Source organism: Hippoglossus hippoglossus, chromosome 7 (assembly GCF_009819705.1).
Source record: "Hippoglossus hippoglossus isolate fHipHip1 chromosome 7, fHipHip1.pri, whole genome shotgun sequence".
NCBI lineage: Eukaryota > Metazoa > Chordata > Actinopteri > Pleuronectiformes > Pleuronectidae > Hippoglossus > Hippoglossus hippoglossus.
The window spans coordinates 24213163-24237766 of NC_047157.1; the positions used below are offsets into that span (position 1 = coordinate 24213163).

At 47.5% G+C, this 24604-nt stretch overlaps 1 protein-coding gene across 2 annotated transcripts in view; it reads left to right on the forward strand.

The window, feature by feature from the left end:
* The first annotated feature begins 230 nt into the window (after nucleotides 1-230).
* The window catches only part of plxna2 (plexin A2), a 163972-nt gene continuing 139598 nt past the window's right edge, over nucleotides 231-24604 (forward strand). The window contains exons 1-2 of one of the 2 annotated variants that reach the window (XM_034589888.1): nucleotides 231-542; nucleotides 22661-23979. In XM_034589888.1, the coding sequence (XP_034445779.1) occupies nucleotides 22792-23979 (1188 nt within the window). In that variant the 5' untranslated portion in view covers nucleotides 231-542; nucleotides 22661-22791. The remainder of the gene's footprint in view (nucleotides 543-22660; nucleotides 23980-24604) is intronic. The other variant, XM_034589887.1, reaches the window with a different exon arrangement.

Consider the following 24604-nt stretch of genomic DNA (forward strand, 5'->3'; position numbering starts at 1 on the left):
GGCTGGGTTTAAATGCGCAGTGTGCCAAGCGCGCCGTACTCGCGCTACTGTACATGGATGGAGCCGCTGGTCTGTGGCAGTCCGGCTGAGCTGTGTGAGAACGGACAAACCACCACCGTCGGGACCATGGCACGCCTGGCCGACCCGTGCGCACTGTAGAACCCGCCCGGAGGACTTCCAAACCCCCCCCACCCCCCCCACCCCCCAGTAAACTGAAGGAATGTGACACGGTCCGGTGAGGTGACACCAGGCTGGAGACGGCGGGTTCGCAAGTTTACGCACAGAATTTAACGTTTTTTCTGAACGACGCCGGCGCGGAGCAGGTTTTCCTAGGCAGGGATTTTTTGGGGGGGAAAGAGGCGGCGAGGGTGAAACCATCCGAACTGAGACCGAGAGAGACTCTGTCCTTGGGAAACATTTTGTCTCTGTCCACCGTGGATGTGAGTCCCGCAGCGCATCAGTGAAAAACCCAGAAGACATCAGCCGCGCTCGGGGGGGGAAGGAAACAGGATCACAGGGAGAGATCCACTTTAAATCAGGAGGTGAGTAAACCATCAATGCGCTTTATTTGTTTTATTTCAAAGGCTGGATGTGGTTTCCACTGGGTGTAAATGTTGGTTTAAACCTCACGCTACAACCTCCCCAGGAAATCAGAGGGGGCTGATTTCTGCGGAGAGACAAGTGCAGAGAGACATTTTTCATTTTTTTAGGCTGCAGGCTCTGATGAGGTGCCTGCCTCAACATTTCACTGTGGCTCTGGCTCATGCTCGAGACCGATAAAACGCACGGTTCACCTACAGCAACTGGATTCGTTGCATTGGAAGTGGAGCAGGATCCTTCACATCTATGCTCTATTCTCATTCATTCATTCATTGGGCTTCCTGCTGATGCACCAGTGTTACAGTGTGGTTTCAATCTGCTCCAGAGGAATGACACTTCCACTCAGCCTCGTCCTCGCTCACGGGGAAGCTTCTGGTTTGTGTCAGTCTGGTTCCACAGTATTTAATGAAGTGACTTTACCTGCAGAGTTATTTTTGCAGACATGTCAGAGCTGGACTGTGCAATGATTTGTGATTATTTGTTGACCTTGAGCTCAGCATCTCGTTCACCCACAGAACTACACATCACACATAAACCAGCTCAGATGTAATTTGCCAGCAGGCTGCAGACCTGGAGTCACTGCAACAAGTGAACCTAGAGTCTGTGAAACATGAAACATTTATCGAAATAGATTCACTGAAGTCACCGATCGGGTGCATATCCTTTAAATCTCATTGAATTTCTCATCAGATTTGTTCTTCCCTTCCCAAATGGTGCAACAAAAAAATCCCAAAAAGCTAATATATAATATCCAACCAATCTACTGTCAGACTAACTAGCGGCAATTTAGGATCCCACATCCACTCCAGACCTCATCTGTCCAGTCCAGCAGATGCCCCCACAAATCTTCATCCTCTGTCAGCCGGCCAGCGCTCGTGACAATGACTCTAAAGAAAATAAATGTTGTCTTTAAGTGGGAAATTGCCCAACATTTGCATCTAAATAACTCACATCTGCTGCAGTCGATGGGCAGCATATTAATCCCTGTGCTCGCGCTATCAAAACCCCGTTCCTCCTTGGTGAAGTCACAGTTTCCTCACATGTGAAGCGTTGCAGCGTGGCCCACTCGTGTCATTATTTTAATATCCATCTCAGAGTGAAACAACGGTTTGACCCCACAAACAGGCACCGGGGTGGAAATAGTTGCATTTAGAGGAAGAAACCAGAAACTCTGATTATATTCAGCTAATTAACTTCAGTCTAATGAAAAAAAAAGAAGTGATAGTGATGTTGTGCTGGTACCATTGAGCAATCCGACTAGTTATATGACTGTTTTATACACTTCTATTAGTTCTGCTTCGGCTCAAATCCACTTTGCCATTTATGCACCGACATTAACCGCATGTGACTCAAGCTTATTGCTGCTAACGCATTTCTTTGAAGACGTGTTCATACAAGAGAACTGCTGTTAAAACACATTTTCCAAAGCTGTTGTTGGAAGTTAATTCTGAAGGCGACGGCTCGCCAGTCGGTTTGTTCTCTTCTTAAATAATGGAGGATATGAGCAGAGATGTTAAGGATTCGTGCTCGATGAAGCCCTTTCAAGTGATGCCTTTGAAGAAACGCCTTTCGAGAAACACAACATCACACGTTCCTCAAATCAATAAGGTTAACCTCACCGAGCTGGGGAGGAATCGCTTCAGCTGGACAAACTTGGACGGAGCTCGGTGGAGCGAGGGGTTGTCTCTCTGCTGCTGCTGCTGCTGCCTCTCTCCACTTCACCTCTCTGTGGGGGGGCTGCTATGTTTTCATTGGGTTCAGGGTGAAGCTTTGTGGTCAGCGGGGATGGATGAGTGATTTGCATAAGTCTGTCCAGGACTCTTCTGGAATAGCTAAAGTCAGGAATATTTCTGTCAGGACCGTGCAGGATTTCGTTTCAGAGGTTTTTAATCTCGACTTTTGGACCAGACACAATCGACGTCTGTCAGTATCTGCGACAAACTCTACTGATAAGCGCACATGGCTCAAGAGCGTCCTCTGTTGTTGAAGAGCGAGGAGCCCAGACGACGAGCTGAGTTAATTATCGGGGGGCCGCAGCAACCTCCCTTCATCCACTTACACTCTCCAACAACTATGATGACGTTACCAACCGATTTCCTTAAACTGCACGATTTTTGCCACTGAATGAGATGTTGCTGCTTCTCTGTGTGCTGTGTCACCACCAGCGTTCACACACACTCTGCTGCTCTCTGGATTCCCCCCTTAAGGCAGCCAGACTCACCGCAGTTTAGCTTGAGAGATTTTGACAAGTCTCCACGCATGCAGGCAGAATCCTTGACCTATTTCTTAATGAGTGAATACTGCGAACGCGCTCGGCCGCTGTGCATTCTGCAGCAGGCCCCCCCCACCACCATCCCCAACTGTCTTTTGCGTGCACACACACACACACACACATGCAAACACACAAACCCGTGCAGATAATGGTGCTTTTGTGAGTTCCCTGACTCGTTCTCCCACAGATACAGGTCCTCCTCCTCCTCCTCCTCCTCCTCCTCCTCCTCCTATCTGCACAAATAGTGAGCGAGTGTTTGTTTGAAAAGCGATTGGCCTCCCGTCTCGCCTCACTGTGGGCTGTTTATCTGAACCCCTCAACTGTCCAGCTGTCACAACAGAGATCTCAATCCCCCCCTGACCCACGCACGTTCCGCTCCCTCGGCCTCGTTATGTGCATGTTTGTGTCTGGGGTCCGCGCACATGCCGAGTGTGTGTACGTGTGAGGAGTGACACGAGGGAGATCTGGATCTGCGGTGACATTGATCAAGTGCAGTGCGGCCAGGGAGAACATTTAGTCTGAGCCTCTTTCTCTTCATCCACACACAGAGAAGACGGTTACATTCACACTGTCTCTGCTCGCCCTCTCTTCTCTGGGTGATTGTAAACAACACATGTTTTTCTAACCTGTCTCCGTGGGCAATAATCATCCTCACACACATTCATTCATTCACGCTGCTGTTGGCCGTAGAGGCAACACTCTGATATCTTGATTGAGGAACTGAGGAGTCTGTCTCTGGTGTACGATGACACAGAACTTTAATACAATGACTCTGACTCTCGGGTATCAGGCAGGTATCACTGCTGAAATTGGGAAGTGATATTGGAGCGCGTCCACACCAGCAGCAGAGCTTATATTAGAAAGCAAAGCAAATTGATTTTCAGACTCTCTCCATTATATGGACGGATGATAGATCTCTTTTCTTTGAGAAAATAGATAGATTTTTCATTTGCTTTGTCTGCGTCTGAATAAGAAGGATGAAATATGTTTTGATGCCATGTCACTGCCCCTCCGCCGCTCTGCTTCGTGCCAGAAATAATCAAGTCTTGAATGTTCCCTCATCAAGAATCTCCCTTCATATTAACATACAGATCTCGGGGATGCAGAATTATTCTTTGATAATTCCCACACAATAGCAGATGTTGGAAAACACCAGAGGGCTGCATTTAATGGTCGAGTCACGCTGCTGCGGCCGCTTTCATCATCTTGAGTAGTTGAGCATGTAGCTCTCAGTGACGTATTGAATCGTTGAGGCCATTTTTAAATTGATGACTACAGGCCACTACATTGTTAAGTAGCAGCTTGCCCAGTATGAGCAACACGTTGCATTATGTTTTTCATGATACACAGAGAGACCGGAAAAGAAAAAAGCCACATTTTCTGTTGTGGTGTTTCACTTTGCATCGTTTTTTAATTCTGTGATTGGCCTGTTGAGAGAGTGTCTTTCCCCATTTCTGTCACGACGCTGGCTGTTTGTCTTTTTTCCCAGAGGTGTGCGTGTGTGTGTGTGTGTGTGTGTGTGTGTGTGTGTGTGTGTGTGTGTGTGTGTGTGTGTGTGTGTGTGTGTGTGTGTGTGTGTGTGTGTGTGTGTGTGTGTGTGTGTGTGTGTGTGTGTGTGTGTGTGCAGGTTCCAAACAGTCTCCAGCTGGTCTCATCAGACGGACGGGGAACGGTTCACAATCGCCCCTCTGCCAGGCTGCCCAGTTCAGACCCTGCTCCCTCCATTGATGGCAGCAAGTTAGCAGTGAACCCCAGCGTGCTCTCTGCCGTCCCAAAGACGTGCCAGCTTGCCCCAAACAAAGCCTTTTGTAGGGCCACTAAATCCAGCAGATGGAGAAATGGACAGTAAATGAAAGTGGAGGGACGGGGGAATAAAGGAATTTAGTGGAGCATGTTTGTGGGTAGGCATTTAGGCTACTCCTTTGGGAAAGCTTAACACCCTCACAATGTAATACTGGCAGAACCTAAATGTTCTCTCGTTGACATGCTGCAGATCCGCTTTGGGCCCCCGTGTGAGTGGAGGAGCCAGCCTGCGCGCAAGGTCTCTCCAGGGCCAGAGGAGCCTTTATTAAGATGTTAATGGAACTGCCTTCATGACACATTTCCACGGGACGGGGTCTCTCGCCTCCGCCGTTCTTCAGCACCTCAATCTGCCTGCAGTAATCATCAGTCTCCCTCTCCCTCACACAACAGTCTGCTCAGGCATTCAGCCCCATCTCCACATTTTTTCTGCCCAAGCGCTCTCACTCTTTATCTGATCTCGGCTGTCAGAAGCCGTCCTACATTTTCCCACGTGTGACAAAATTACGCGATGCCAGTGATAAGGGCAGCAATCCTGGCGCAGGGACCCGTAGAATAACAAGTCTGGCTGTTTGTTTGTGACTGATCTTCACACCGGCTGGAAGTCAGACTGTTACCTCAGCAAGCCATGAGGGCTGTTGTGATTTCTTTCCACTTGTTTTTATCTCCCAGCACTTTTCAGCTGGCTGCTTGTTTCCTGAACACTGCAGCTACGCTGCTTCCCTTCAGTCGCGTTAGTCCTGAAACTGCTCCCAAGGCTAGAACAGCCCGAGTAGTATATCAAAGCCACGACAACAGAAAGGACAGAGGAGGAAAAAAAACTCGAACTTTACATGCAAATGCCTCGACTTTTCATTTTCATGAAAAGCACTGGACGCATTGTCTCTGCCTCTCTTTTCACATGCATTTGAATATAAGTCAGTTTAGCCCGGGCACCATCAATAATCAATTAGCTGGTGTCATGGGAGGACGTGTGTTTTTGTTTGGTGGAAACTTGACAATAAGTGAGCAACAAAAAAGGAGCGGGAGAGAGAGAGAGAGAGAGGGAGGGAGGGAGGGGGGGGGGGGGTGCTGTGGAAGACGCCATGGGGCAGCTGTCAGGAGCAGATGACTGTGTGTGTGTGTGTGTGTGTGTGTGTGGGGATAGTGTGTGCTTGGCTGCATGTGTTTGTGTCCATTGTAATTTATTGTCGTTTGACTGTGTGGCACATGTGTCTTTTGTGTGTGTGTGTGTGTGTGGAGAAAGGCACAAGTAGGCAGGCAGCGAGGGCAACACAATACTCTGCTGCCCACACTGCCCCCTGGTGATGAGGATGCCTCTGCCTACGTTTGTCGCTATGGTTACTGCAGGAAAACGGGTGCAGACATCGCTTGTCTAGTCTGCTCATGTGCTGTAGGGGAGCGCAGCCAACAGCAGCTTTGTCCCTCCACCATATACACTAGAGCAATTACAAACAGGACTCCACTCAGAGTCTCCACTCAGAGGAGCCTTAATATGGCCATTAACTCTCCCTGCTATCTCCAAGCAGTGTGTAATTGACTTATGGCTGCATTTGCACAAGAGCTGTACGATTCACCCGTCACTGTATTCACCTGAATCCTCTCTCTGCTCGTTGGGCTGGATTCTCCTCCGATATGTGGCTGCAGGACAACACAGCGCTCACGTTGTGCTTCAAGCCTCAGTGACATGTGTATACCTGCACCTCTGCTCTCCTTCATTGTTACTGTTCCCCAGTCAGCCGTGGTGTCTTATCTCTGTGGACGGCTCCTCTCAGTGTGTGGCAGCAGCCTCATTCGCAGCCCTCGGCAGAGACGGCAAGAAAAGGAAAGGGGGAATAGGCCCTTCCAGATTAATTCCCCAGTGAGATAGCAAACAGAAAGGACGGATGCACACACACACACACACACACACACACACACACACACACACACACACACACACACACTGATAAACTTTTTTTGTAGACCAAAGTAAATTGGGCTAAATTGATGATGAAAGACCTTGAAACTCCCAAAACTCATAGAATGTAGGCCACTCTCTAATTCCTCTGTAACATTGATGGAAGCGTAAAGGCAAACAATAAAATGTGTGCGATTCAAAACAGTGCTACTGTAAATTATTGGTCAGGATTGTGAAAGTACCAGGATGGAAGGATTTTGGACGTATCATGAGAAAAACTAAAAAGTTTGGACCGCAGCTACTGCCGCCAGTCCTGCAACTCCAGACTCTTTACTTTGGCCCAAGGTGATTTATAGTGTCCAGGCCAGGGGAAATGAATTCTCCCCTGGGATAACAGTCATGTTTATGCATGAATACATGACTCTGATCCACACACTGAAGCCAGTGGTTAGTGAAGGGGATGAGAGGTACTTTAAAAAAAAAAGGGAGGCAGCTTGTCATAAACGTTGCACAAAGTCTATGCCGATGCTTTGGGGAAACTACAACACTTTGCGAACGTAATTGCTTCTGCTGTTGATTCCGACCTCGGCCTGACCTTTAAGATTACAGCCTTGTACACAGGACTGTGTGGAATGTGCTGGATGCTGAGGAACAATGAATCCGGTTCTCTCGATGCATTTCTTTGGGAGCCCGTCTTATCAAACGATATCAACAAAACGGCCATTGTGAATCACGCTGTACAAACTAAATTGAGCTACATTTACAGCGTGCCTGCCGACTGACCGGTATTTCTTCCTGCCAGACAAATGTTATCAACATGAATCTCTGAAAAGGGAAGTTCGATGCTGTTTTCATTACTCGTACTTCCCCGTGCCCCCTTGCTATCGAAGGGAAACACTGCATGTACTCGGTGGAGCCGCGGGACCTCACTCACACAGACACATTATTCTGCCCATGTCACAATCAATGAAATGTGAAACATGACAGCGGCATCTTCATGCACCCTACAGAAGATGCAGAGAAAAATCATTAGTGCAGACAAAGTGACATGATGGGATATCATGCAGAAGTCATTATCAAAACTCACTGCATCTTCACAGAATGTAGGTCAGAGGCTTTGTCACTCCTGTGCTGTTGGAGGAGCACGAACTGGGGCAATCTCGGACAGTTTGTCCGAGTGTGACAGCAAAGCCTTGTGCAGCGGACGACTTGAAATCCTTGTGTTGTCTGTGCGGATGCTGATTAAATATGGCCGCTCTGTTGAATTTGCCTGCAAAAAGGGAGGCAAAGATAAAATAAGGGCGGGGACGTGAGAGGGGCAGGTTTGTACTTGACAGCAGAGAATAAGTTTCCTTTTTCTTGTCTTAATCTGCAACACTTAGGGATTTACACAGCGTTAAGCGCCTGATCCACGTGGAAGGTGCATTCGAAGTGAATTTGAAATGTTAATGTTGCTACAACCTCGGACAGACCCTTATTTCCTCATTAGTCTCTAAGAGAAAACCCAGGAACGCTCTGGAGTATTTTCTTTTTGGTCATTGCAGAAAGCGTCTCTGTGCTTGTTGACGCAATGTTTACTCATAAGTACTTCGCACAAGCCTCATTGCATTTGCTGCTGCAAGCCCCCCACAACGTGTTCACCCGGACGAGGGGTGAATAGGTGAGGTGAATTTGCATTTAATTACAAAGCATGCACAACGTTTCAGGCATTTTTCAGTGAACATAACGTTGAATGTAAACAATTTGCTCTCGCCTGGTTTCATGTATCACTCAAGAGGGTTTGTTCAACGTTCAGCTTTAATTTGACAATTTTTCTTTTTGTGAAATACAGACAATTCTTTTCTACTAAAAGCTGGTGATTAACAGTATCATCCCCTCCTCCCTCTCCCTCTCCTCTCCCTCTCTCTTCGCGGGTGGAAGAGTGAGAACGAGTGAGCGTAAGCTGGGTGGAAGGATGCCAGAGGGGACTGGCATGTGGCTTGGATGCTGGGAAATGTCAGCACATTTTTGTATTCACCTGCTTTTCGGGACCTTCGCCCACAGTCTGCCGCGCATCTTCCTGACTGAAAGGAAAATTAGTTTCTAAAAGCGAGAGAGGGGCTGCTGGGCGGCATGTCAGCGATGAATAGATCTAGAGTACACACGAGCACATTCCTACTCACACACCTCTTCTCAGTGCAGCGTAAATCCTTCGCGGATTCCTTGTGTGCATACATTGACAAGGCTGATAAAGGGCACCGCGCCTTTGTTTGTTTTACCGAGGCTACAGTGTTCATGGGTTGTGTTGCTCAACGCGTTAATAGCCTCAATGGCTTAATGTCTGAAAGGCTAAAATATGGTGTGTCTGCCTGTCTGTTGCCCTGAGAACACGTACAGTAGCGTCCATTTCAAGGTAAACAACCCCGCCTCTCTTTGTACATGAAACTCCTTCGGAAAAAGGGAAAGCAAAGAAGAGAGAATGAAATGTGTAGACGGATGGAAAGCCAGAAATCCTTTTTCACAGATTCAGGGTAAAAACATATTTCTAACAAAAGCCGCGTGTAACAATAACAGGTTTTTATACGGGAAAAAAATACAAAGGGCCCTGGATGTATGGCTTTATTTAACCGAAACATTCAGGGTCGTCATCTGCAAGCTTCCTCCGCTCTTGAGAAGGAAGGTATTCATGAGTGAGACGACGTGTGTAGACAAGAGACAAGAGACTTTCTGATTAAGATGATGGTGAGGCATATTCTGCTCATTTTAATTTCGGTTATTACTTATTACTTCCTCAAACTGGCCCATCTGTACGTTGACCATGACTCAGTAAGGTCAGGGGTCAAACCACGCAGCACTCAGAGGGTTGGATGTAACAATAAACTGAAATCCACTGACTCCAGCTTCTGGTGCAAAACAGAGGAGGAAACAGGGACGTTTGGGATCTTTACTTGCGACTGAGTCAGACAGGAAGAGAGGAGGAGGCGGGAAGGGAGGGACGGAGGGAATAGGAAATGTTTTCGCAGAAGTCAAGGGCAGCGTGTGCCAGGCAGGAATGGCACCTTCCACACAGCGCTAGTTAAAGCAAACTACAGCAATGTCACACGCTGTGCCGCACGGGCTCGGATGCTCTATAGGTGTGTTTGGAGATTTAATTCTCCAGACTAATGGGAAGATTCTCCCATTGACTCCTAGTTGGTCCCAGGCAGACTGAAACAGCAGTGAACCAACCACCAAGTGTCCTAATTAGCCCACTTTAGCATGTTAGTCTGCTCCAGCTGCTCCTATTTATGTTACTGATGAAATGCTGAATGGGGCTTTTTCCCCCTTAGTTACATTTTCTCCCGGGTAGCAAATAGTCGATTTTTATCGTTTTTTCCTCTTTTCTCTTATTGCATTTTTCTTTTATGCTGGGGTATGATTATATGTTTTCCCTGCTGCTGATGCAGTTAATGGGGACCAGCAGCAGCAGGACTGTTTTGTTTGGCTTGAACGTCGACCTGCCAAGTAGCCTGCCCCATGTTTTGCCTGTGCAGCATCTCCCCCAACTGAGAATGACAGAATGTGGTGATCTTGGGAAATGCTCTGGCCGCACCGATGCTGCGTTCCTGCTGACTCGGACGCAGGCATCGACTTCAGCATATCCTCTGCCATGGCACACTTATCGTGGAGGGCTTTCAGTCGCATCTCTCAATTGGATGGAGCGAGGCCAGCTTGCCTGCCGAAGCCTCATTTTACTGCTCCACTAAACCCGTGGTCCGGTATGATCGCTTTTAAAGCAGTCGAGCCGCAGCATCCCTCATCTTCTGTGTGTGCGGTCTCAGGAAAAAAGTTAATGTGAGGTGAAAACTGCCACAGAGGAATTCAGATCCCCTGAGTTTGGCTTTGGACACACTGACCTGGCGTGGGAACACTTTCTCTGATTTATTTTCAGTTATTGCTCCGTCTCTCCATGTTCTTTATTGCTCTTCTAGGTATTGCTCTTTTCCTCTCTCTCTCTCCCCCCTCCCCTCTATATTGCTCTTTCTACCACCGCTCTCTTTTGGTCTCTGGTCCCAGCATGCCTCACTTCTTTAACAATGAAACAGATGCTAATTTTAATCATCCTACTAACAAAGATTAGTCTTTGATCAAACCTAATGCTCAGAAAGCAACAAGCTGCATTGGGCTGCAGAGGCTGTGAGCTTTGAAATGCAAAGGCAACGTGAGACACTCCACTGGAGAGCTGCTACACTTAAGCCCTTTAAACATGTATTTTTCTCCTGCCCGGCATTTTTACATGGTGCACAGTCAAAGCATTGTAAGATTTACAGTCCGTTTTACGCGGGAGCCGGAATTAGACAGCTCCCGCTCTGAATGTCAATGTTGCTCTCCCCCCCTCAAGACCTACTTATGCGCATGCAAGTGTGTGTGATTACATCAATGACATGCTTTCCAGAGATCCAAGCCATTCCGCTGGGCGACTGTATCAAGATGTAGTACAAGAAGAATACTGATGGATAGTTGTATGAGGCTCAGTGGCCACATATAAAAGATGTTCTCCAGCGTCTGTCTGAAGTATATGGATGGCCCCACTATCTTCGTGTTATATCTGTACAGCAGAGCAGGGGGCAGACTGTGGAGCCTGTGGCCTGTGAAAATGAGTGTGAGGCACTTATCCCCAGGTTCACTGATGTAGTGGACGGGCTGCAGTAGCTCTTCATACACCTCTGACAGACTCAGAGTGGCTCTGACAGCCAGGAACCGTGTCTGGTGTAACTATCATACATGTGGGCCTCGCCGTCTCATTTCAGGCTGCTTCACTCTGCCCGGTTCACCAGAAAGGGCAAAGCTCAGAGTCGCTGCAGGTGTGGAAGAAGGGAGAGGGGTGATGGGGAATCAGGAAAAAAGCCTGCTTGGCTCGCTGGTAATAGTCTGTGGAGTGGAGCCCTGGGTTTTTCTGTATTGCCTGGCAGTGTACGGCAGAGTATAATCTCAAGACGTCCATAGGGCTGCTTCTCTTCTCCCTCTGGTCCCTGTGACTTTGAAGATAATGAGAATTGGACTCCTTCCACCTCCGATCCTCTGCTGTTCTCCGTGCTTCATCACAGTGCTGCACGATAATGTTCCTACAAACGCTGCTTCCATCTCTCGCGTGTATTATACAGTACAATACTCAACCTTCGCAGCTACAGTGACTAATACCAGGCATTGCCATTACTCTGCAACACACTATTTTTCATCGCGGACCTTCGAGGTCACAATGACATTCCTTCCTTCCACCTCCCACCTCCCCACGACTCACCCCTTCTGCTTTAAGCAAGCGGGGAGCAGTTGTGCCACATGTGTAATGAATGTGCTTCACAGTGTAGCGTGCACGCCGGTACTCCAGGGCATTTTCTATATGCCACTGCCTGTCTTTACGTTTCTGCTGAGTTTCAAAAAGGTCCTTTCCACTATTTATGAAGAAAATGTAGGTCATGAAGCGCAAACTCTTTTGTGCAGTGTTGTAATACAGTACATTTGTGTTATTTAATAAAGATCTTGTTCGGCAAACCTCACAGCAGTGTTCCTAAAACCTTCACCCTTGTGTTTTGATAGGAAAGCGCTTGCTGTGGCCGTGTCCCTGCTCCGCTTTCAGTGCACTCACAGGAAACCAGCCACCAGCCTGATTTTCCACCATATCCCAGCCAGCACTGCTTCCTGTACGGGGTTCACACGGAACAGGCCGGAAGGCATGCGTGTGCACTTCAGCACTGATCCCGCCAGTCATTCAGTCACTCAGTCCGACTCCCAGCATGCTCTCTGCGCTCCGTCCTGTCCTGGCGTGGCCTGTCAGCAGCTGTCGCACTCCAGAGGACGATCAGGTGGATTTTATTTACACACCCAGGGAAGCACAAGGCTCGGCTAATGCTTACTGCGGCACTCACTTCTCTATTTATTATTTATTATCCATATTCATTGCCGGTCCCACTTGGACTTGCATACAAATGTAGTGTGAGCTTTTCTCCGAGCTGTGGTTCCATAGCAGCAGTTTTATACACTTCACATGTGCTACACTTTGACTGTCTCAGAAGTTGGTGAGGCTTTCACACAGTTTCACTCTATTTTGCCATAGATGCACTTTATGTATATGTCTCACTTCATTCATCAGAAAACCCATAAAATTAATTTCTGCTTGTTAAAATTCCTGCAGTGTACCCACACAGGGAGATGAATAGCGGTGATGTGTTGTGTGGTGGGTCGTCCTCTGAGCCTCTCGGAGCAAACAGTCCACTCTGCTTGCTGGGCATGTATCCTTCAGTGTGAGTAAGCACCCAATTTCCTCACCACATGCTGTTATTGCCTCTCATCCAAAGGGAGATTGGGCTAAGTAACCAGCCGCAGACTTGATTTTGTGGTGTTTTATCACCTCTGATGAAATTAGAGGGCTCTCTACTGGGCCGGGGTGGAGGGAAAAACACAGCGAGAGAGCGGCAGAGAGGCAGAACCATTTGTGGCGTGTGTGATAATGCATCTGTTATATGTGCCTCAGAAGAAAGAGCCAGAAAATGGGCCCTAAAGGGGCGACATGTACGTTTTTTACAATTGGCTCTGTGCATAGCCAGCGTTCACGCTAACAGCTGTTTACTTACCGATCTGGCAGAAATGCTGCGACTTCAGCATCAAGCAATGGTAATGTTAACTCTGATTCTGTTTCTGTTTCTATCGCCTCTTTTCTTTAATTGAAATTTGCACGCTAACCAGCTAGCCCTGCCGTGATGTAGTAGCACCGCTCCGAGACGTATTGTAACCTCTTGTCTCTTGGCAAGCGCCCATCTCCACCGCCCACTCAGGAAACCATGTGTGGCGGTAGAGAAAATGTACATGTTGCACCTTTAGCCTTAGCTGTACTAGTATTTCATAGAAGCTGTCCTGCTATGGACAGACTGATGTCGGACGGACAGTCGTACGTACCACAGTGTGTTCAAGGCAAGATGGATATGCCTTTATTCTGCCGTGCCATTCTGTATAAAAGGTACAAATATGGAATTGGTGGAGCTGTAGTTACAGAACTGAATCAATAACTGTGTAAAACGTGGAGCCCTTATGAGCAGAGAGGATGTTTTGTCACACGTCACACGTCTGATTCCGGAACACACACATGTTGTTGTGTTTGGTTCAGTGGAAACAAGCCCTGCGGAAACAAGCCCTGCGTCTTAATGGCAATATAAGAGAATGTCTGTTCAAAAGTGAATCTAATGTGAGGTCAAGTCATGATGCTTAAACACTGGATGGGAGAAGAGCGGGTTGTTTGGGGTTGGTGGTTAAATTCCCGACAAGTGCTTCCAATGCAATAAATCACAGTCATGAGTGTGAGATAAACCTAAGTATCTACTGCCGACCCTGAGCAGACTGATGTGTCCCCTGCTCTGGAGTTTGGACTTGACAAACAACTCATGGGCAACGAGGGGCTGAGCCAATCAATAATCTGCTTTACAATGAGGGCAGATTTGACTATAAACCCAAAAAAGTCAATATCGTGGGTCGTTTAGTGCAAAATTATTTTCCGTTCATTGTGAAACTGCAGTGGACCAGAGGACGTTTGTTGAGTAGGAGGTCAGGATATCAAAGAAGGAGCGAGGTTAGCTGCAAAGATCATTAACCCAGTGGAGAGGATGAGTGTGAGAAATGAATTTGGTCACATGCACGCTGAGAAAGCGAGACAGGAACTCGTGTACATGCACACACACCGATTAGCTGTGGACACCATCTCTCAATCACATGGCAGCCTCCTACTTCATCACATGGCCTCAACTCTCAGAAGGCTCCTAAGGCAGAGAAGGTTTTTAGGTGTCTGAGTGTGTTGCTTGGTGTGAGTGGCGTGCACGCTGCCAGCTAACTGGTCCAGGACTGGGAGTGGTGGGGGAATAGCGATCACACAAACTCTCCGTCATGTTAATTGCATCGACGGATAATTGATTTTATCATGAGACGAGCCGCAGCTGACAGCAGCAGCGAGGACTCGCACTGACATGTCGGCATTACATCATCGGCCCCATTGTAAGCGTTACGTCACAGCGCTGGTCGGCGGGCATCGCACCCGTACGCTACCCAACTCAGAACAATATACTCCCTCACCTGTGTGGCTCATCCATCTTTAAGCCACGCAGCAATTCACTGTGATCGTTTTACTCTTTCTTCTGCCGGAGGAGCTCAGGAGAGGAGTGTGTTTCGTGCTGCCTCTCCAGTGCTTGGGTGTTAGCCAACCCGGAGCCGCCTCATCCTCTCAGCGAGCGGGTGATTACAGAGCTACACCAGGCTATATCATACACTCCTTAGATGAAACAGTAGCAGCAGAAATTGAGGGGATTACTTTGACTGACAGTTATATTTTCCCTTCCCTTCCTCCCCACTGAGAATCTTACATAACCGTTTTTTTTGGGATTCCGGCTGGTGACTACCGAGTGAAATAACACGTCTCATTGTTTAATAACTGGATATTAATGTACGTTTAGACCCAAACAATAACACCAGCTCAGTTTTTGTTCCTCTCCTTCTCCGCTTCCCCTCGTTCCTCCTTATCTTGACCCCCTTCCCTCTCCTCCCTCCCTCTTGAGTGTGCCAGCCAGCCTGTGTAAATTTGCTCCAGATAATAGTGGACGTACCGTGCCAGCTTTCTGGAGTTGTGGCTGCCACTGTGGCTGTAACGGCTTGTTACCCAGCTGGAGCAATGTCTGCATGGCTCCTTCCCCTCCCTTCCTTCCTTCCTTCCTTCCTTCCTCCCTTCCTTCCTTCCTTCCTTCCTTCCTTCCTTCCTTCCTTCCGTTCTCCCCTCGTCTGTCTGTCCCACTCCCCCTGACTTTCTTTCATCTCCCTATCTTTCTCTCACCCCCTCAAACTGGGGGGCGCTGCTTTGTTTTTTTGTCTCCTTCCCACCCGCTTTCACAGGCCATCATTCACTCTTTCTGTCCTCTTATCTCAGTTGATGTATTTCATTGCTTGCCTTACCCTTTTCCTATTTCCTCCCTATCCTCCTCCCTCCTCTCAATCCTTCCAACAGTAGCTGCCTCGGCCACTGAGCCAAATGCTCCGGCAGCGCTCTGATCCCGAGAGTGAGACACATGATGAAGCAGTGAGTGGGAGAGTGAGCGAATGCACGGGGAGATATGTGGTTATGGAAATGGAAGAGATTTTTAGAAAATGTGCTCTTCTTCATTAATCTGCCTCCGTGAACCTGAAACCTTCCCCACACACACTCCACATGGAGCAAGTGTTTAATCTCCCACATTTCCTCCCACTTGCGGGGCTGTTCGGTGGCGCTTAGCTGTGGATTTGGCGTGATTACTTGACAGAAGGTTCGGTCCATTGGCGCTTCATTTGTGATTGGGTAACTGCACACGAAAGGTCAGAGTCCAAGCTTTGTTTTTGCAGAGTGCAGCTGTAGGCAGATAACACTCCTGCAGGGAGAGTCTGTTGATAAAGAAAGCAAATACACACCAAAAAGAGCAAACAGACACACACACACACACACTATGGTGATGCTGCTGCTTGCATGCACACACAGACACACAGACACACAGACACACAGACACACACACACACACTATGGTGATGTTGCTGCTTGCATGCACACACAGACACACAGACACACACACACACACACACACACTATGGTGATGCTGCTGCTTGCATGCACACACAGACACACAGACACACACAGGTCGTGCTGTGGCCTGCCCTTCATGTTCATGTCATCTGTATCTTCCTGCCCTCACAGTCGCTGGTCCTCACTCATTACGTTCAGCTGTGCAGCACATTAACGACCTAGCGTTTATGTAATGTGATTCCAGCGAGGCCAGACGTTCGGAGCCATCCACTCGTTTCATTCCCGTTGACTCGGCGCAGGACGCACGGCCGCCTGCTCACTCAGGCCGATGCCCCTCTGGCTGTCCTCTGCACCTGCTACCTGCTGCACGGGCCAAGTTCTTCAGCTCGGCCAAGTCCCTTTGTCTGCTTCAACAACTCTTAAACGAAAGAAACAACCTCAGATATGGGAAATTACATTTATTTTCTTTCTTTCTTAATTATAATCCGCTCTACTAGAGTTGGAATTATTAATTTAATTTAGTCGACTTTGAGATACATATGAGGAGAAAAACACGTTCACTTTTCAGTGCACTCACCCGTTTCTGTCTCATAACTCTGACATAACAGCAACGATAATTTGAGATATTATTTTAAATTCCTTTGGACTGCAGGATATTAGACGGCTTCAGAAGGTGGATTTTTTTACAGTTGTGTATATCTGCAGCTATTAATAATTCATACAGCTGTAATTCATTTTCAGATTCACCAACACACCACAGGTACTTTACCTTTCATGCTGTTGCTGCACAACTGCAATCCCTCCACATACGGCTTTCATTACACCACTCTATTGACTCTCAAAGTGACAGGGCCGCGCAGCATCGGGAATAGTTAAGACCGTCCGATTCGATAAGGTGTGAATGGCGTCAGTCAAGAGAGGCTGATGCAGTTGCGATGTGTTCGCGAGCTGAGGTGAGATATCTGATCCTGTGGCCTCCAGTGACATCCTGCTGTGTTTGTTTTCCTCGCCCACTGAGGATTCCCTCTCCTCGCACTGAGGCCCTTTACAATTTAGATTTATGGAAATGCCTCCTAATAGAAAGCCGCTTTCACAGGATGACAGACAGCGACGATGAGGCGCACGCCACATTGGTGCGGGTAGCGGGATTGCCTGCAGAAGATCACGCCTCAGGATTCAACATACAATTTAGTGGGAAAAGAACATGTTGGTTGTGTCAGCGGAAACAAGGATTGGGGGGGGGGAAAGGGAGTTTAATTTATGCACGTCTACGCTGGATGTGCCCCTGTCTATATTTGTGCAAGCCTTTGATTGAGGGTGTCTATACGTGCCTGCATGAGCTCGTTCAAGAGCATGAAAGTGAATGTCTGTGCATCTGTGTATTTGGAGGAGGCGGCGGCTGTGGGAGGGGAAACAGAAATCATTAGCATAAGAATAACAGTGTAATCTCTCTCAGTGGATGTCACAGATTTTAGGCGTAATACCAGTGTGTTTTTGCTCAAACAGAGTTTGAAGTGTGTGTAGCGGGAGGGAGGGTGGGGGGGGGACTCAGCAGAGGCAGGGCTGAAGGAAAGATTACACACACGTGCCCTTGTTTGCATTCAGGGATAAGCAGCTATGGTGAGACTCGATTATTCCTGCGTCAGGATGACACGCTGTTTTCTGCGGAAGATGTCGGGGGCTGTTTTAATAATCTTTTTCCCGCGTGCGTCCGTTGGAGTAATAACTCCCAGAGGCCGAGGTGCAGGGAAGTACTTTGCTTTCATAGGCGCAATTCATCGGAAGGCAATTGACGGTCGTGAGCAAGTGCGCCGATGTGGGTCACTAACAAAGATAGTGCTAATAAACACAGGGTGCAAAGTGCTCTGTGAGGGCGCCCGTACAGCACATGCTTAATCGTGGACAAGTGCACATTAATTTACCATGCACCTCTAATTTCCGTAGCTCAGACTCTGCACATGCATGTGAAGACAAACAAAAACAAAATGGTTTTACATGAGCACTGTACTAGCGGCACTAATACCACTTTCCTCAGACAGACGGAATTATTAGGCATAATCAGCTACTTGCAACGAGAGGAGCGATAGCAGCGACTGGAGGGCTTGTGGTTTCTGAGGGTGTTATCCCTCTCCGCCCCTTGTGTCATTTCCCTTCCCCTGGCTGGAAGGATGGAAGGATGGAAGGATGGAAGGATGGAAGGAAGGATGGAAGGATGGAAGGATGGACACAGAGTAGATGTGCTGAGTTTTTTTCCCGGGAGCAGAAACAGTTTCATCCAGCGCTGGAGCAGAGAATTTTATTTCACATTGAGACAAAAGAGTGTATAAATATAACTTGAGCTCAGCGACTCAGGATGCCAGCGATTCCTCTCATTATCTCCACTCCTGATAGCAGCAAAGAGAGAAGACTAATGGACTAACCTCTGCCGCTATAATCGCTTTTTTATAGTCTCCTATATAAGAAGATCTCCCTTTAGGGAAGATTCAAATTTTTCTATTTTTACTGTGCAAACGTCCACATCCACTGAAAAGCTCACCACGCAATGAGCGTAATATTAAACGTTTTAAACCTTTTTACTCGCCGGATTGTTGATTTTTGTTCCAAGTTGTCTCTTTGATTTGCGGCGTATCACTTTTACTTAAGCATTAAGATTTCACGCTTTACATTAATCACTCAGGGAATAACACATTAATCCGAGGCATGAAATTATGATCTCCCATTTCCTTTTCCGATCTGACAACAATGGATTTAGCACCGTAAATGGATTATGGTTCATGTTCTTTATCTTCCGCAATACAATTGCTGTAAATATGAATTCGGGAGATCAAGCAAATTTGGCTTCATTGTTAAGAAGCTTAGTGTGGACAAAAAGGAAAATCAAAATCAAAAGGCACAAAAACAGAAGACCCTACTGTCTATTCCAGGGTGACCGGGGTTTAGAGCTGCTCCCGCTCCAGAGGCCACTTCCTAAATCCTGTTCTTCCCTGATTCTGCTTGCTGGCTGCTGCACTGCCCTCAGGCTGTTGTTTCCACAAGCCACAGTGATGGTTTACATAGCTTATCATTACACGTCTGGCCTTTCCTCTCCTGCCTGCTGCTCCTCTTCAGCATCTTTTCACGAGATGGCCGGCGTAAACCAACCCCCCCCTCCCTTTAAACCACGGTTGGCATGGGCGCTGCGTCTTGCCCAGCGGCTGGGGAAATCACCAAAATATCAGCGAAGGGACCCGCAGCCAGACACGGTGACAGAACCCAGCCGGCCAGTGGGAACAGTTTGTTTTAATGAGTGCTCAGAAGCAGCCGGGCTGAGTGTGCCAATGCAGCGTTTTGTGAGCCTAACTATTCATTATGAATGGAAGTTCTGCAAAAACTGTATTTCCTTCTTGCCATGATCACAGCTTGCGTGTGCGCAGGAATGCGAGTGCTTTCCTGTGTCTCTCGACTCTGTGCTCGTGTTTCTTTGCCTTGCATGTCTGCCAAAGACATTGTCAGATGAGCGTTAGGATGGAAATCTACTGACAATGGCCGTGATGTTTTACGTCTTTTGGTTTTTTTTTTCATCCCCCCTGCATTTCATATTCCTCTGTGATGTAACACACTAAAGCAGCTGACAGTTTGTCATCATGCCAGTCAATCTTCCCTGCCTGTGTGCGACGACTTCAGTTGTGATGTGTCAACACGCTGAAATTGTTGTGTTTGGTGTTGTCAGAGAGCGACAGACGTCTGCTTTATCGTGCGTTAGAAGAAAAGCTGATTTATTGATATTGATAATATCGGTTGTTGTTGTTTGAGCCGCAGCATCATGGCAAAAAATATCAGGAGCTCAAATTTCAAAGCTGCTGACAAAATAAAAATCCTTAATTCTATTCGTCATGCCCTCTTCTTTTTCTAGGTCAGTAGGTGACTATGATTTAGTGTGAATCATTCCTGGTTGCATTTATATGTTAATTTCCTTCTTGGTAATTCTGACTCCTCATAAACAAAAGAAAAGGCAAAGCTTTGAACTGAAGCGCACGAGAGGTGACGTGTTGTTGTTCCTTTTCTCTTCAGGTCTCCTCCTCAGCTGCATAGTACAGAGAAGACTCTGTCAAGTGCAACAAAGAGGTGGTCATGCAATCAACTTAAACAAAGACTTCATTCCCCTCTGTTACCGAATGCAATATGAATGGATAACCTTTGTGGAGGCTTTTATTTACAGCGTTCACCGGCTCCCTCTTTCCTCCTCTGCCTCTGCAGCTGTTGCCTCAACATGAGGGAGCGATGCATATATTTCTTCCAACGACAAGGGAAGAGGAGAGGAATAGAAAGGAGAGGAATGAAAGATGGATGGGAGTAAATGTTGTATACACATATACGATTAAGGGGTGGGGGTGCAGCGCAGGCTCCAAAGGGGAAAAGGCTGCGGGGCTCGAGCGAAAAGCTGCCTCAGCAGGAGGCTGATTATACCACCAAAGGGATCCACTTTGCACATCGAGCAAGTACAAACTCAAACAAAGGAGCAAGGCAGCACACAGGCAGCTGAATGTGAGGGTGGGGGTCTGGCTCTCGCTGCTTTCTTGGCGGCAGTGGCACTTTTATGACCATGCTAATAAACTGCTCTTGGGACAGAGCACCTCCCACACCTCCGCCTGCACACACGCCACGAACAGCTTGACTGGGCCTTAGGACCAGTGTTTATGGACACATGGATCAATACGCTCCCCGAGGGTCTATATTTAAGTCGGAGCTGAGTAGCATACCCGTTGATCACAGGGGGAGGGGAGGGACCCCAGGATGGCCATTACAAGATTTGGACAGTGGCTGCGAAAGGGCGGACACGGTTCAGAGCGAAATCCCAAATCGCCTCCGCAAATCAAACTTGTCTCAAACACAGTAGCTGCAGGAGCCTGGATGAGCAGTATCTCCCCCCTCCCTATCTTCAACTGCAAGTTCTTGTTAATTTAAGGCGCATTGGCTTTTTTTCATTCCAGCCACATCTTTCACCCTTGATTCTCTGTGCCTTCGCTGCTGCAAATGCAAATCCGGAGCGTGACAAACGATGTAGGGCCGACTCTGACACGTCCAAGCCCCCAGCGTCCCCTATGTCGCTCCTCGGCTTACCTCCTCCAGCTCCACAGTAATTACCCTTGTTGGATCGCTACGCCTAATCATACTTGATTTTGGGGATGCGCCACCATTGTCTCCACTTGTTAGCCCCTCACACTCCTTGGTTCTGATAGAGTAAACTGATAAAACTGGGGATATGAGGCACACACACACACACACACACACACAAATACACATGTACTGTATATTCCTTTGGGGGGTGTTTTCATGAGGAAGCATGTGTGCAGATGCAACACCGTGGCTGATTCATTCAAAAGATGACTGTTGTGCCCCCAGAGGTTAATCCCTCTACGATCTGATCTTGTCAGCCGGAGATGGAGAGAATAAAAGGATACAAAAAAAAAACAAAAGCAATGTTTACAAAAGAATAATTAATAGATTCAGATTCGTAAAAAAAAAAAAGGCTCCTTAAAAGGCGGGGGAGCGAGGGGAGGGGCGTGTGGAAGTGGCTCCCAATTTGTTCTCACTTGTTCCAGTAATAAGATCCAGGCCTTCCTTTCCAATGGACGGGATAATTAAGTCCCGGGGACAGACTGCACCGAGCTGTGTCTCTGGGTTTATGGCACGTGGACAGAGATCCCCGCAGCCCAGGCTGAGCATGGTGGCGTGGACTGCAGACTTTTGCTTGTTGTATGTTTTAACAGATAAATATGGAAAATGGAGAAATTACTTGGCTGTTGTTTGATGGTTTGGAGTGAAAAAAGATGATGGGAGGTGAATACGGCCATAAGATCGCACCTTGTAATACTTGCACTACCACTTATCAGTATTATTTACATTCTCATCCAGTCATTCCACTCAGTAATGTATTTTATTTTATGATTTATATTTGTGCTTTATATTTTATTTTATTGCTTTCGTTTTATTTTCGTTTTATGTTCTATTTTTTATTTATTGTTTTGCTTGTGTGGAGAACACAGAGATTTCAGCTGAATTATTGTGGTTATTATTGGTGTAATATTTTCGGGAAGATTATTTTTATTATTATTTAAAATCCTGATTATACACACATCAATACGTCTATGTACACGTATCAATATATAACTTTGATATGTAGATAAGTTTAGATACATTTTAGTGGTCTGTCCAAGGCTTTACTTGAAATGTGAGGTCTGTGGTTCTTAGAAACCACTTGCTCATTGTGTGACAGTGTGAGTGTGAGTCAGGTCAGGCTCATTTCCTTCGCTGTAACCTGCCTCTCTTTCCTGCATCGTCCCAACTCTGCCCAGCAGCTCCTCAGGAATGTGCACCATAACGGTTTCCGCCAATTGTCTCGTTAAACCTCCGCGAGCTCATCGCCTCACTGGAGCTAAACTTTGACCTTTCAAGCACCTTCAATGAAGACTCTCTCCCAGTCATTCACATGTGTTTCCTGTATATGAAGTATGAGTCATGGTTTGATGTCTAACATCTTTTCTCCCTTTGTTTTCTTTTCCAGAAACATGTGAAGAGCCTTGCAAAGTTTGGAAAGAATTTGCCTCCGACAACAAAAAGGCGAAGGTCTCCTCCCTTCTGCCACTCACCCATTCTCTCTGCTTCCTCTGCACGTCCCTCGCAGGCCCGTTAAACATGGAGGGCCGGCGGGCTACACGCAGGACTTTATCACCTGAGGGTGTAGCTACTTTGCTAGTCCTCTGGCTCTTGGCGTCCCCCGTCTTGTGCAGTGGGCAGACATTCACTAATTTCCACCCTGAACGCCGGGACTGGATCTTCAACCACTTGACGGTCCACCAAAGCACAGGGGCATTGTATATTGGAGCGGTCAACCGTGTGTACAAGCTCTCGGGCAACCTGACCCTCCTGGTGTCCCATGATACAGGCCCAGAGGACGACAACAAGGCCTGCTACCCCCCGCTGATCGTTCAGCCGTGTTCTGAGCCCCTCGTCTCGACCAACAATGTCAACAAGCTCCTCCTCATTGATTATTCTCAGAATCGGTTGCTGGCCTGCGGCAGCCTCTACCAGGGCGTCTGTAAACTCCTCAGATTGGATGACCTGTTCATCTTAGTGGAGCCGTCTCATAAGAAAGAGCACTACCTCTCCAGTGTCAACCAGACCGGGACCATGTATGGGGTCATCGTGCCTTCACAAGGCCAGGATGGGACCCTGTTTATCGGCACAGCCGTAGATGGAAAACAGGACTATTTCCCCACCATCTCCAGTCGAAAGCTGCCCCGTGACCCAGAATCCTCAGCGATGCTTGACTATGAATTGCACACCGACTTTGTGTCGTCCCTCATCAAGATACCGTCAGACACACTGGCGCTGGTCTCCCACTTTGATATTTACTATGTTTACGGCTTTGCCAGTGGCAGCTTTGTTTACTTCCTGACTGTCCAGCCTGAGACCCCAGAGAACAGCATGTCATCGAGTGGCTCCTCCAACGACCTCTTCTACACCTCTCGCATTGTCCGCCTCTGCAAAGACGACCGCAAGTTTCACTCTTACGTCTCCCTCCCCATTGGCTGCGTGAAAAACGGCATTGAGTACCGGCTCCTGCAGGCCGCCTACCTCGGCAAACCGGGACGCATCCTCGCCTCCTCGCTCGGCATCGGCGCCCAGGATGATGTGCTCTTCACCATCTTCTCCAAGGGCCAGAAGCAGTTTCATCAACCGCCAGATGACTCAGCACTCTGCGTCTTCACCATCCGGGACATAAACGCACGGATCAAGGAGCGCCTGCAGTCCTGCTACCAGGGAGAAGGAAACCTGGAGCTCAACTGGCTGCTTGGGAAGGACGTGCAGTGCACCAAAGCGGTGAGTTACACTGACAAATAATGCTTTGAGAACATACTCACAGATTCACATTAATTTACTCATTTAGAATCTGGAATTTAAGATTGAAATATATCTCTTCCATGTGCTTAATTTGGTTTTATTCTGCTTTCCTACACATATTATCCATCAGTGGTCAGGCCCTGTTCTTATTGGGAAGTGAAAACTTTTATTTCTTCAGTTCCGTTTGGTACTTAGTTGATATTTTTAGATTTGACATGATCTCACTGATGTGCAGCCCCGTGTGCAAAATCACACCATGACAACACAGCAGACAGTCGAGAGTTAAAACTTTCATAGAGTCATTAATGAACTCTACATTTCAGTGGCTGTAATCGTACAAAGGTCCAACAACATCTACGTCTTGTTTATTTTCCCAAAACCAGATAGTAAACAGTAGGAGACTGACCGAAGCTTCTCAATGAGCCGAGAAACCGCAGCGTTCAAAGTTTGAGGGCGTGTGCTGTAAGGAAAATAAACTCAGCAGCAATCAGGAAATGCTTTTGAATGCCGCGCATTGCTATCACATCTCAAAGTGTGTGTTGTAAGGTCAGAAAAGTACATGTTCAGAAATGAGGAAGGGATTCTTTTTTTTCGTTTCTTTGTT